The following is a 14,170-nucleotide window of genomic DNA, read 5'->3' as shown; positions in this document are numbered from 1 at the left end:
TTTGGGGACTCGACTGTCTCGATCTTGTCCTTAAAAAGATGGACGCTGGATGATGCTTGTGTGGCACTCCTCTTAGCCTCTTCGCATGGATAGTGTCCTTTCAAGGCGGACTGCCCAGAGCTCAGGAGGGTGTTAGCAGGCAACAGCCTTGTCTTTTGTCCAGAGACTCTCCAGCACTTCCCACCTAGGAAGCTTGCTGTCAGAACCTACCAGGGCACGCTGTGTGTTGGCTGGGTACCGGTTCTGGAGCTACTGGATGGGTTCTATGAGTCCAGTATGTCCCACTGTTCCGTGAGAGATGTTTAGGGGAGGGATATTGCTTCCCTCTTGGAACTCCTGACCTTCCTTCACTGGAGGAAGATGTAAGGTAGACTGTACCTCCAGCTTGGGTCCAAATGAGTCCTTGTTCTTACTCCTTGCAAAGTCTTCAGATGATCTGATCAGTGAGGGGCTTAGCCCTCTTTTAAAGCCAAACAGGCCCAGTAATTGGTGCAGGCTGCACCCACCTTAATGTACCAATCCTGGGTCCCCACTAACAATCTTCAGTGATGCTTTAGGTCACAATCAGAGCGCTTGGTAACAGACAGGGGAAGGATGACAACATATACTTCTAAGTCCCACCCATATTCCTGTCTGCTATACATCAAAGTGTCTCCCTAATTAACTGAGCCCTATGAGGCGCTTGGTCACACCATGGGCCTCCCTTGAAGTATGGGGTTGCAGGCAGACTTTCGTCTCCTACAATTCACATACTTCCATGCTATGAAAGGAGTGGTTCCAGACTGGACATTCACTGCCCTTTCATACCAAGGAGTGGTGTTAATACCAGGTTAACACACTGCATTACAAAGAGATGTTGGTCTCTGGTCTCCATTGTTGCTTCCTGAACCCAGGCATTCCCTGAGGCCTGCTAATTAACAGTCTTCCATATTCACCACCACCAGCAAGGTGTAACAATGGAGATGCAAATCCATGAGGCCTTGAAATGCTAATCAGGCTGCCCATGGCCCGAGGCTTTTTATGTACCCACAGCTGTCAAGTGTCAGCTACATATGACAGGGGAGGGTGGCACAGGTAAGCTGTGTCCTCCCAGAGTACATGACTATTTTTCTGCTGTGCGGTGAGCGTGGAAAATATGTGCGGGAATGGCCCCACACATTTATCAGAGGTTGATCTCCCATCATTCATTCTTTTTAAATAAACAAAAATCAAAAAGCCCAGGCGAGCGCACCCTCCCAGTGCGGATGGTCGAATTCCTCACATGCAGGTACAATAGGGAGGTGTCACAAGGTGACAATAAGGGTTTTTGGTTGCAAATGAGAAGAGGGAACCCAGCATTGATGTCCTCTTGGGCTTGACACAGATTTGGCTTAACCTCTCCAGGTGTCTGTCAGCTGCAATACATATCACTGCTTTCAGCCCTTCTCTCTTAGCAGCATGGTCAAGGAGATAGTCCAATAGTTTAGGATTTGTTCTCTAAGATCCTGGGCAGAGCTACACCATCAGGACATCTTAGAGGATCCTTCAGAAGGATTCTGCACTTTTTCTTCCTCTATGTGGCTTCTTCCTAAGATTTCCATAATATTGGGTACATGGGTGAGGGTAACTGGCTCAAACGTAACCATACTCACGAATGCATTCAAACATTCTAGACATTCTGGATCATCCTATCATGGGCAAAGTGTCAATGAATGATGTTCTCCCAGCATTGCTCTTTCCACCGCATCTCTGATCCTCTGTCCCCTCTTGCATCACTCCTATGACTATCTTGGTGGGGGAACCCAGCCAGACTCCCCCTTCTTTGCCGTCATCCTTCCACTCCCCACGCCCATCAGCCTGTTTATATTATTCTTTTTCTTCTCCATGCCACTCTGCTCTGCTGCAGAGCCTATTTCTGGACACACACACTATGCCATCTAAAGCACTGTTTGGGTTATTATTCTCTGTGCTGTTTTTCTGCTGGTATATTTCATGGGGACACTGATTTGAATGAACTATAACCACTGCCATTGCTCTGGGCAACCTCCCAAACCATTGTTTTTCAACCTGCTATACCATTACAGAAGGAGAAAAACATAGCAAATCGGGTATGGAGCTAACCCAGCCAAACTGTTACATCACATCCTTTGGGCACAAAAAGACAAGCAACCGAGATATATTTCAGCTACTTGAACATAATCAGTCAGCTTTGTCTTGAGGCTCTAGGCACAACAAGGCTCTGTGCCTACTTCTGGGCATACCCATCCCAATCAGGGATACTTATGTAACACTGAAGAGTGAAGGGGGGAAGGGTTTGCATCAATCATAACCACTGGCATTGCTCTGGCCATTACCCATATTGTTTGTCCAGACTGTCATGCCATGATAGAAGAGGACACACCATATGCAAATCAGGCTTGATCGATGAAGTTTGTCTTGGGACTCTGCACACAGCTCTCTGGGGACTCAGGTCTGTGGATTCCCATCACAATTAGGGTACTATGTGCCACTCACATAGTGATGGATGGAAATGTTTGTATTGATTATAACCTTTGGCATTGTTCTGAGTATCCCTTTAAACCACTGTTTTTGAGCTTGCCATGTCATTGCAAATGGGGAAACAACATATGCCAATCAGTCTTGGACCCAGATGAAAATCAATGGTTTCGAAGGTTCCTCAAATGGCAGTGGTTATGATTTATTCAAAATCTTTCAACTGTCACTTTCCTTACTGTCCATTTTGCACATGCCAGTCACACTGATTAGATCTGGTGATGGGCCTATCTGCATCTAATAGTCTGTGTCAGTGGATCCATGACCATATATAGCAGCATGCATGTCTGCATTAACACTGCCCATAGGATTAAGGTTCAGCTGCAGGACCTCACTACTGGATATTTAGAAAGGTGGCTTTTACATGCAAGCCTAGGACACATCCCATTTGTAGTCCATGAAAATCACAGGAACTGACACCAGTTTGGGGAACTCATAAGAGCTAGTGAGATAACACAAGGTTATGCACATGGTTCGAAGTACAGGGTACATTCATTTTGTGACCTCTGCTCCTTGGGCCTAGCCATATAAAACATTAGCTGGGCAAAATTCATCAGAACATCCCAGGGAAGCCACCACAGTGAGGTACATTAGACATTTTCAGCTTCCATGGGGACATTATATTACCATACCAACCATTCAGGCTGAAAACAATGTACTATTTCCTGCTTTGGTTTTGCATTTTCTGAATTGCTTCAGAGGCCCAGCATCTTGTTCTAGCTGGGGCATTGGGTTGTGAGTTTATCTGACCATTTTCTCTCCAGAGATCTATCTTCTCTTCTTTTCAACTTCGCTGTCTTGACCTCCCGAAACAATGCCTCAGCACCCTGACCTTTTCTGCGACAGATAAAAGGACTTTTCAAAGCACTTGTTATAGATGATGATGATTTCCACCCTATCTCTCTTCTCCCTTTCCTTTCTTAACTCTTTGAGTGCACTGCCTAGTCCCAGACTTCCTCTTAGCTCAATCTTCAGTCACTTCCTCCATCCCACTCCACCCAGACTTCCCTTATGCATGTCTCCAACTCACCTCTCTCTGCTCGCCAATCCAAGCTCTACTCTATTCTTATCCTTCTCAATCTTTCTGCAGCTCCCAACACTGTCGAACACACGGTTCTTCTCTCTACTCTCACTTATTTGAGTATCTCTGGTTCTGTTCTCAAATGTTTTCACTCTTATCTATCTAACTGTTCCCACTCTGTTACTTGGGCTGGTAAGACCTCTGCTCCTTTACCTATGTTACAGAGTACCACAAGGGTCTGTCCTGGCGCCTTTGTTATTCTCCTACTACATTCTTCCCCCTAATGCCCTAATTGCTTCTTATAACCTGTCATTCCATCTCTACGTGTACGACACCCAAATGTTTTTCTCCTTTTCTTCCTTTTCTGATTCTTTGCACTTCACTGTTTCTAACTGTCTCTCCACTGTTGAAGCCTGGATTGTTTCCCACTTTCCCCATATTAATGTATCTAAGGCTGAGATCCTCTTTTTCCCGCCTATGTCCATTCCGCCCCCTTCCTCCTCCTTTTCTTTCTTTTCCTCCTTCGCTCTTCCCCTTCTCCTCATCTGCTCGTAACTTGGGTGTCACCTTTTCCCTCCATATTTCTAGCATAGCTGGTTCTCCATACATTGCCTTATTTAACCTCCTTCGTGCACGCCCTTAGCGCTTGTTTCGTTTCATGCCACCAAACTCCTTATAAACGCTCTGATTTTCTCCCGTACTGATTATTGTACTGCCCTTCTGCTTGGTCCTCCTGCCTCTCATTTAGTATCCCTACGTTGTGTCTTTAATTCATCTATTTGTCTTCTTTTTTCCCTTCCCTCTTGCTCGTCTATTTTCTCCTCTTTCCTATCCATGTCTCTCCTTCCTTTTGAGTCTTATCTGCTCTTTCACTTTCTATTTTCTTCAAGTGTATCCATGGTCTCGCCCCTACCTATCTTTCCTCACTTACATTGCTTTATTATCCCAATTGCATGTTGTGCTCCGAGAACCGCTTCTTGATTTCTGTCCCTAAGCCCCTGTGTGCCTCTACTCGGTTCCAATCCTTCGCCATACTCGTCCCCAAGCGCTTTAACACTCTCCCTCTTTCCATTTGTTCCTCTTCTTATCTACATACTTCTCAAACTAATCTTAAATCTCATTTCTTATCCACTCTTTCCAACAACTGAGCCTCATCCCCCATTACTTCTGCTTATTTTTCACCTGATTGTACTGTTTATGAGTCTTTGCACTCTACTGTTTCATTCTGTCTCTCCACTGTTCAAGCCTGGATTTCTTCCCACTTTCTCCATCTTAATGCATCTAAGACTGAGGTCCTATTTTTCCCTGCTACCTCCATTCCTCTCCCTTCCTTCTCCATTTCTTTCTTTTCCTCCTTCGCCCTTCCCCTTCTCCTCATCTGCTCGTAACTTGGGTGTCACCTTTTTGCCTGGGTGTTTATATCTTATTGTGCTGCGCTTTGGCAAAAATCAACTTTTCACATAAAACACAATGCAAAATTAAATAGCATTATTAACATTCAACATATTTAAAGTTCATCTAAAACATTACAATTCATTATTAAACAACAGTAAAAGAAAAACAATTCTTCACGACAATTCATCACAAATATCCAATATATCACAGATTAAAAGAAGAGAAAAAAGACCTACATGTGTTCTTTATAAAATCAATCTTATATTCCTCTAAGTTAAAATTCATAAATTCTCAGGTGATATAATATATTGACGCAATTGACACAGGAAAATCAAGTCTAAAAATCTCATAACTGCAATCACCAAGGAGGTTGGTGGGTCTCCAGCCAAAGTGTATGCAATTCTATCAGTCCCTTCAAGTCTTGTAGAGCACACATATTTTCCCAACATATGATCATGTATTCTACAAAGCTGAGAGCATTTGAGTACCTGGTGAGGCAAGGTTTCTGTTTCCCTATGGCAAAACCAACACAATCTCTCCTATCACGGAATACTTTCTCTAGCCCCCCTCACTTCATATGTTGCAAACAGATTCAACTTTAAGTAGAGCCAAGCTCTCATACACTTTTTAGAAGGATATTTTTGCAGTGCATCATTCATTGAACCAACGGGCCTATATCATAGATAAAGTGCTTGAAGACTCAATACGTTGACAGCAGTGTCCCATTCTCTATCCAATTCACTCCGTAGAGGCATTTCCTGGCTCTATTCGGTCCACATAGAAGCATTTCCACTGTTGTCCATGTGCCATGATCTTAATGTACTTTTTAGCCCATAAAGAGTGGGGTTTACCGGTGCCTAACAATAATGTACTTTATAACTCTACAAACAGAGAACCACCCGGAGGGACTAATAGGCTTTTATATAGTTGCAAACTTCTCCAGTCAATCATAGTCTGGATCGAACTAATACCTAATATATGTCTTATTGCCGACACTGGGGTACCCTGTGGCAAAGAGAGCGCCTTACGCCAAATCTTTCCTTCAAGCTTTGGCCAAGCCCCTCATTATTACCTACCTCAGCACCATGGAGTAACCATGGGATGATCTTCTGACGATAACATTTTAGTAAGGGATAAAAGGAAAAGCGTCCACATTTCTTTTCCAATTGTCTCAGCTGCGACTGCAGTTTTACTCACAGCCCATTATTTGTAGAACTTATTATTACTGCAAATCAGTTTTCCTAAATATTTAAAATATTACACTTGTAGTTCTAATTTCTGCTCATTAATCAACCATTGAAAAGTCTTTGGGCTTCATTATAACCCTGGCGGTAGCCGTGACTATAAAACGGGCACGGCTGCCTCCGGAGTTGCATTTTTTCCTGCACCTGTCAATGAGGAATTACCGTGTAATTCCGACATTGCTGGACCCGGTAATTCCTGCATTGCCGGGTGCCGGTGCCTGTCAGTCCCCATTCCCATTTGGGAATGGAGACGTCGGATGCACCGGCACCGTCAACAACGGTGCCCGTGCATCCGACATGCTGTGCTCCTGGGTGCCGCTCTGCCCGCCAGGCCAGACCTGGCGGGCTGACATGTGCCCGCAAGCACAGCTCGTAGTATGGCGGTCCGGGAACTACAGTACCGGCAAGTTTACTGGTACCGTAGTTCCCAGACCGCCATGCTTATTTGTTTCCTTCTTTCTTATTTTATTTAGGACAAGAATTTTGGATTTTAACACACTCATTTCTAAACATATGCTTCTAGAATATTCAATAACTGCCAACATAGCTCTCTGGAGACCTACTTGCATATAATCCACTAATACTAAATCATCTGTATACAAGAGATGAGGGAGGATAGATTTCCCAATTTAGGAGTATACGTACTGACTCCTTGCAAGCAGTCCCCAGAAAAGCTATGTAAGCATTAAAAAGGAAAGGGGCCAAAACGCATACTTGGCGCAGGCAGCTCTCACTCTTTATCCAGCCTGAGGAGTTCCCAATGCCATCCAACCTCACGTTTAATCTTCTGTCACAGTGTAAGGCGATCAAAATATCAAGCAGCGCTGTTGGTCAGCCCTGACACTTAAGCTTTATCTACAAGAGGGCTCAGTTCACACAATCAAAGGCCTTTAGTATGACCAGAAAGGCCTCAAATATCTGTCTCCCTGCATCCTGAGCCTGACACGTCAAAAGGGATATGATGAGGCACGTCAGGGATATATTTACACCCTTCTTAAATCCTGATTGAAATATGTCAGTACACAGCAGTACTTCTGTTTCTTTAAGTAAGTATTTAAAAACTAGTGATATAAAAATCTTATAAATTCCATCCAGTACAGAAATAGGGTGGTAATTAGCCAGTTCTGAACTGTCACCTGACTTGTAAATAAGTGCCATTGTTGTATGTCTCCACGTAGGGGGTATTTTCTCTGATTTTGAAAGTTTTTGAATAGCTCTAATAGTATGCGCATTCATAAATCAGAATCAGATTTTAAAGTAAGGTTAGAGAGGCCATCAGGTCCCAGCGCACTTGAACTTTTTGGATCTAATAATAGTACCATAAAAATCCTGCAAGTTAATGTCAAGAAAATCCCAATATGATGGCTCTAGTCTCCAAACTTCATTTAACCCAGATACAGTGGAACCTCCCCATATAATTTTGAGAAAAAATCAACCCAGATGTTAGCTGCAATCGGATTGGCCTGCGGTGATCTGTCCGAGTTCTTCTCTTTAATCAAAGACCAAAAAGAGGCACAATTCTTCGAATTCAGCAACACAGGCATTCTCTCTGCATCATGCTGATACTTCAAGACCTCTTTGCTTTCATCCGATATGAGTAATGTTGTGTTTATTTTTTCAACATAGCTAAACCTAGGCTCCCCATTTTACTGATGGATCTCAGTTGTCACCTAAAAGTTTATTTTCCTTCTGGGTATCATCGTCAAAGGTATACTTATGTCATTTTTTCTTTCTGCCACCCTTAAGGAGCTCTTTGCCAGGCATTAATCCCACAAGGATATCTTGTACAAAAGAGGCACATCTTATTGGAGTTAAGCTTTCCCTATTATCCTCATATAAACATTCTGCCATTTTAGTATTGAATCTGAAAGCAAGTCTCGGTCTTCTGAGTTCTATACTATTCCCCCCTCTTATTTCAACACACATATTATGGAGGGGGGATTCATATTCAATTCCTAAATGTAGGGTAAGGGTCAAACAACGGTGATCCCTCCCTCCCAAATCAACAACCTCTAATGTTTAAAAATGATTAAAACGTTCCTTTGACAAAGAAATATAGTCTAATGTAGAGTCTGTACCAAGACCTAACCTAGTAAAATATGTGGGAATAGCCGCCTTAACATTACTATTTACTGGGAACAAATCCAAAATTTCCAATGTTTCTTTCTTTCCATGCACTCCATTTTTCCCGGGTCTCCAGATCCCATACCTTACCTGCAATCCTTGATCATATTTGTCTTCTAAACATTCTATGTTCAGGTCACTTACTAACATACAACTATTATCTTCCTTCAAGTATATTTCCATTGCCTCATCTATCCTTACTAGAAAATGGGTTAGATCTCCATTATTAAAATTGAAATACACATTCAATCTTAAACAAACATGTATGTCAGAATCCCCCTTCTCATTCGTTTTAAGATAGACTTCCAAAATGTCTTTATCATTCAATGGACGTTTTCCGATGACTAGTTTGCAATCATTTCTTACTGCACATGCCAAACCTCCAAACAACTGTCCCATGAAGCCTTTTCTTGCGTGTTCAGAACAGAGAGTATAGCCCTCTAATATAGGAGTTTCTAAAATCCATGTTTCTTGTCGAGCTATGAATTCGGACATGCCGCAAAGTCTATTAGTGGTTAGATAAATGGGTAGAGCCGCGCGTATTCCAAAAGAATATTTTAAATGTTCTTCCTCAACATTCCCAGTTGGCCCCAGTATTTTGTGTGTGTAGAGAATTCAAAATACATGACCAATCATACTCAACAGTTCTTTTGGAGCCTGCTGAGCTGGTCACCTTATGAGATTCATTATCTTCAAGATTTACTTTGAACACCAGTGAATCACATGGGGCCACTTCCATTTCTTCACTTTCACTGGTGGTCACTTCCTCCTTCGAGATGCACACATCATATGATTAAAATCCTGGGTTTCTGACAGAATTATATTTCTAATGAGTTCAGTCTTAAATCCAAGCCTCACTATGTCAACTCTTGCATGATGAGTAAATTGCACCTCTGTCACATCTCTCGATTTTATTAAGGTCAATTTAGGTATTTCTTCAAATAGAGCCAATACATTAGAGGAAATAATTCTTGGACTTTAAACCTCCTTTCCACGTGTAGAAAATTCAATTTTGCACATGGTACACTACCAAGACACTTACAGTAGCCAGTGTCTTGGACGGGTTGTATCTTCCCCCTTTTAGGAAGCTTAAATGTCATTCTGGTTATTTTTTCAACTTTTGGTACTTCGTTCCCAATTTTCTCATGCACCTTTTTCCTACACTCTTTTAATGATAGAAATACTGGGAAAATGTTCTCAACCACTTTTATAGGCACATCTTTGGAGCTCATCACATCATTCGACCAAACAATGTTTCTCTCGAACGTTAGGGGACTTTTTTGGTATAAATGTACCTCCTGGCAGAACCACGCTTACATCCACATTTGCACCTTCATAAATATTTGTAGGCATTACTGTGTAGTGGAGCACCAGCGGAGTCAGCAGAGTCGAGCAGTCTGCAGGAGTCTGCTTTTCGTTTCCTTTACTGTGGGCGGACCCACTTTAAAAACTGTATACTGTCCACGGAGCAGACAGCGGAGCACCAGCAGAGTCAGCAGAGTCGAGCAGTCTGCAGGAGTCTGCTTTTCGTTTCCTTTACTGTGGGCGGACCCACTTTAAAAACTGTATCCTGTCCGCGGAGCGGACAGCGGAGCACCAGCGGAGTCAGCAGAGTCGAGCAGTCTGCAGGAGTCTGCTTTTCGTTTCCTTTACTGTGGGCGGACCCACTTTAAAAACTGTATCCTGTCCGCGGAGTGGACAGCGAAGCACCAGTGGAGTCAGCAGAGTCGAGCAGTCTGCAGGAGTCTGCTTTTCGTTTCCTTTACTGTGGGCGGACCCACTTTAAAAACTGTTTCCTGTCCGCGGAGCGGACAGAGGAGCACCAGCGGAGTCAGCAGAGTCGAGCAGTCTGCAGTCATGCAGACGGTGCAGAGGGTCAGTGGCACGGACCCAGAGGAGCCTGAGGACCCAGAAAAAAGTAACAACAGAATGGCTGAAGCGGAACCCACAGGGGTGCGAGACGCGGACGTGGGCGCGGACGAGCTGGAGCCGAGATGCCTTAGAAGTAACGCGAAGCACCTGCCGGAGAAGGAATGACCTCTAGTAAAACGAGGTAAGAACGCCTCCGCTACACCCACGCCCCAACAGGCCACAAACTCCCTTTTTGACTTTTTGCCAGAGGTCCCCTCGGATCATCAAAATAAACCACGGAAAATGTTAAAAGCTGTAAACAGCGTGGGGCAGGAAATGCCAAGGACAGCACTTGGAGGCAAAGTTAGTTCGCTAACAGGTCAAGCGGAAGCGGCAGTGTATAACGGGGACAGAGACAGAGGCAGGAGCCCCGCTTCGGCGAGAGGTGTTCCAGTCGAGATGGCCGGAGGGCTATCTGGGCTGGCCCTTGCTCCTGCCCCAGCCCGCCCAGCAAATACACGCGAGCCGGCGGAGGCAATAACGGCAGTCCAGGCAAATAAGAATGCATTAAAGTCGGCAGAGAAGTCGATATCCACAGCGAGGGCGGAAGAGTTGGAACGGATAAAACTGCAAAGTTTGAACACAACGAGTAGGGAAGCCCCTGAGGGTGACCCACTAAAAGGAGGAGCCCAGACAAACAAATCTGGTGAGGAAAAGAGGGGAAAGTTACAATACAGATTACAGCGCAAATTCATCGCCATATGCAACTAAGGACGCAAAATCCAGATGATTTAATAATCCACATAACGGAGGATAAAGACTTGTCAGCAAGCGCCGACCCAACAAAGCGCCCAGTGATTAGAGAAGAATTGGTCGAACTCAATCCAGCAATTACGGAAGAAAGACAAGCGAAGGAGCTAGAGGGAAACCTATCAACAATTACCTCAAAAATGTCTCAGGCAAAGCCAATGAAAATAACTGCCACCAAAAGACAAAAGGAAAAGGTGCCAAAAGCAAAAAGAAAAGTAAAACCTATTCAAAATATTTTGACCAGTAGCAGAGGCACGGACAAAATTAGTGAAGTTAAAGATAAAAAAATAGAAAAAAAGGGGGAAAAAAGAGAGGTGAAAACCAAACAGACACTAATTTCAAACGCTTTGTTGAACTTCTTTAAAAAACAACAATCCAAACGAAAAATGGACTCAGTACTAGAATTGTCTGACGCAGAAATGCTAGAAGTGGTAGAAGGGATCCTACCTGCAAATAAAACAAGAAAAACTGAGGACTCGAAAGGCATCAGAAGTCCTGAAATTGAAACTGAAACGGGACCTGACAGGCCTCTAAAGCCAACTCAGGAATCAATAACATCGGAACCCACAATTCAACTAGAAGAAAAAAATGCAACTGTTCTATCAAGGAAAGAAAAGGAGAGTCAGCATTCTGGCAAGATGACGAAAGAATCGATACCTCAAATTTTAAAAGAGGTGCTCCGGCCACGGGAAAATGCCTCTCCCGTCGCCGAGGTAGAACCGCAGCTAGAGGGGAGTCCACTACAACAGGAACAATTAGACCCCACAAATAAAAAGTCGGCTCAAGATACCGAGAGGCATAAAAAGTTGCAGGAAGAGGGTGGAAGGGTGCTACCCCAAACACAAGGGGCACGGGAGAAAATGAGTGATCAGCCTTGGACAAAAATTCATCTGCACAACTCAAATAGAAGTGAAACTCGACCATTCCAAACTGCAGAAAAAACATTGCTATCAATGGGCACTACCGGGGATCACGGAATGTATCAACCAATCCCATATCCCCCCAGGACTCCCAGTGGGCCGGAAAACATGCCACAGGCCTACCTCCATTTCCATACCCAAGAACAAACACCAAGGAAGAACAGAAGACACAGTGAAATTTCGATGGACACACAAAAAAACTCACCAAATAGAAAACAAGACATGACAACAATTATGGCAGCAATAACGATCGCTCTTGTCCCTTTTGGCAAATTGTATGAAACAATGAACGAACCAACAAAAGACAATACAACTATCCTAGGGAAATTACTATCCAAATTTGAATTTATGGAAGGCTACATAACGGCGGTAGAAGCCAAAAATGGAAAACAAATATCAAGGTTGGAGGCGAAATGGGCACAAATGGAGATAGACTCCAGGGAAGGGACAAAGAGAACTAAGCCACAAAGCAAGACCGTGGAAAGTTCAACTCAAACATGTCCAACAAAGGAGAAAGATGATATGGAACAGACTTGTAACAACCACAGACAATCTATACAGCCAGAAGAGACCCTCGCACAAAGGCCAAATTTGAGATCTGCTCAAAAATTAGCAAATCCCAAAAGCAATCCAAAAAAAAGATAGCCCGACAGTTGGCAAAGCAAATAGAAACGCAGAAGACAACCCCACGAGTAGTACACAATAAAGAGAAAATCAATGTGGATCTAACTAAAAGTCCCAGCCGAGATACCAAAAAGATGACAAAGAAGCAAAAAGAGGTTATCCACATAGAAAACTCACCAAGAATGACGGAGGAGTTCCTAATGACAAGCTCATTAATGGATATATCAGTCTATTCTGAGGTGGCGACAGATAAAAAAAACGTCCATGAAAAACATCATGAACAGATACCACAAGAAGAGCATTTTACACGAGACCAAATTGAGACAGTGATTTTTACGGAGCACAAGATGTACACAAAGAAGGGGCAAACACCTGGCGAAAAACAAGGTGAAAACCAAATGGAGCAGAGTCGTCTGGAATACACAAAAGAACAACGAGAATGGAATCCAAAAAATGAGAACAGACGGCCGCTAACACCGAAAAAACAAAAATTACAACGAACCTGGGAGGAAAGGACAAGAAGGACGCCAAGGAGAGAGAGACTAACTAGACGAGAAAAAGAACTGGAAGAAGTCAGAGTGTTCAAATTGGAACAATCGTCGTGTAAAAGTGAGTACATCATCCTAAACAGGAAAACAGTGCTAAAAACGTTGAATAAAATCAACTCATTAAAACACCAGAACACAGACAACTTCCTACTGATAGAACCATACCACCGTGATCAGAAAGCAAAAACATACCTCCACATTAAAAGCAAGGCTTTAAAGAGTTTGACACACGAACCTCATAAAGAACTAAAAAAGATAGGCTTCACATTGACCGACATCACGCAACAAGAAAAACAATTGAGTAGAAGGGGAAGAAATAAGGAGAACGAAGAGGGTATATCCCAACAGATGACAAATCCTCAGTCTCCGGGAAAGCAGAAAAGATACGAAGGAAGATTGGAAAAGAAAGAGGAAAACTTCAGAAACAGGAAGTACAGCAACCAAGGAGGCAGACGGGAGCCAAGCGGTAGAAGAGAGCTCTACCCCGTGGGGCAAAGGCAGAAAGCACCAGCATGGAAGAATGAGAGACTTTACAATGACAGTCATGTTTCGGAAAGCAAGGAACAATATCAAAGACCAGCAAAAGAGGGCATTAAAGAAAACAGAAGGTATGAAGAGACCAAAGAAAGAGGAGAGGGTGAGCCAGAAAGGGAAGACCCAAGAAAACCAAAAGGCCTGTGGAAATGGTTGAAAGCGGCACTAAATTCTAAATTGGATAAATAGCAACCACTAGGAGGTGAGTCGGGAAAACGACCTCCCCCAGTCCAACTTCAGCAAACGAAGATAAAGAACACCTTGAAAATGGCCTCATGGAATACGAGAGGACACCATCACCTAACGAACCCAGACAAGCAAGACCTCGGGGCTTTTGATATACTCTGTCTCCAGGAAACATGGTTAATGGAGAAACCGGCACTGGACGGTTTCGAAATAGCATTTTCGGCGGCAACTAAAGGAATCTTTGGCCGCCCGTCTGCAGGGCTACTTGTAGCAGTCCGAATGGGTTCAGGAATTGAAATTACCAAGATAATAACAGAATCATATGGTACTGACCACCTGGACAAAAGAACAAAAGGGAACTAGTCGCCTAGAAACAGAGAA

At 43.5% G+C, this 14,170-nt stretch overlaps 1 protein-coding gene across 1 annotated transcript; it reads left to right on the top strand.

Moving 5' to 3' along the window:
* The first annotated feature begins 12,655 nt into the window (after positions 1 to 12,655).
* LOC138498355 (troponin T-like) lies at positions 12,656 to 13,792 on the top strand. The gene has a single exon (XM_069622142.1). The coding sequence runs from the start codon at positions 12,656 to 12,658 to the stop codon at positions 13,790 to 13,792; it is 1,137 nt and encodes a 378-aa protein (XP_069478243.1).
* Positions 13,793 to 14,170: the final 378 nt, after the last annotated feature.

The sequence above is a fragment of the Ambystoma mexicanum genome, chromosome 5q, assembly GCF_040938575.1.
Source record: "Ambystoma mexicanum isolate Mex_15411 chromosome 5q, UKY_AmexF1_1, whole genome shotgun sequence".
Taxonomy (NCBI): domain Eukaryota; kingdom Metazoa; phylum Chordata; class Amphibia; order Caudata; family Ambystomatidae; genus Ambystoma; species Ambystoma mexicanum.
Note: the sequence above shows the minus strand (reverse complement) of the source record. Positions and strands in the feature narration are given on the sequence as shown.

Bases quoted from the DNA above. Each gene is read 5' to 3' on its own strand.
- LOC138498355 (XM_069622142.1), top strand. From the start codon at position 12,656: ATGACAAAGAAGCAAAAAGAGGTTATCCACATAGAAAACTCACCAAGA.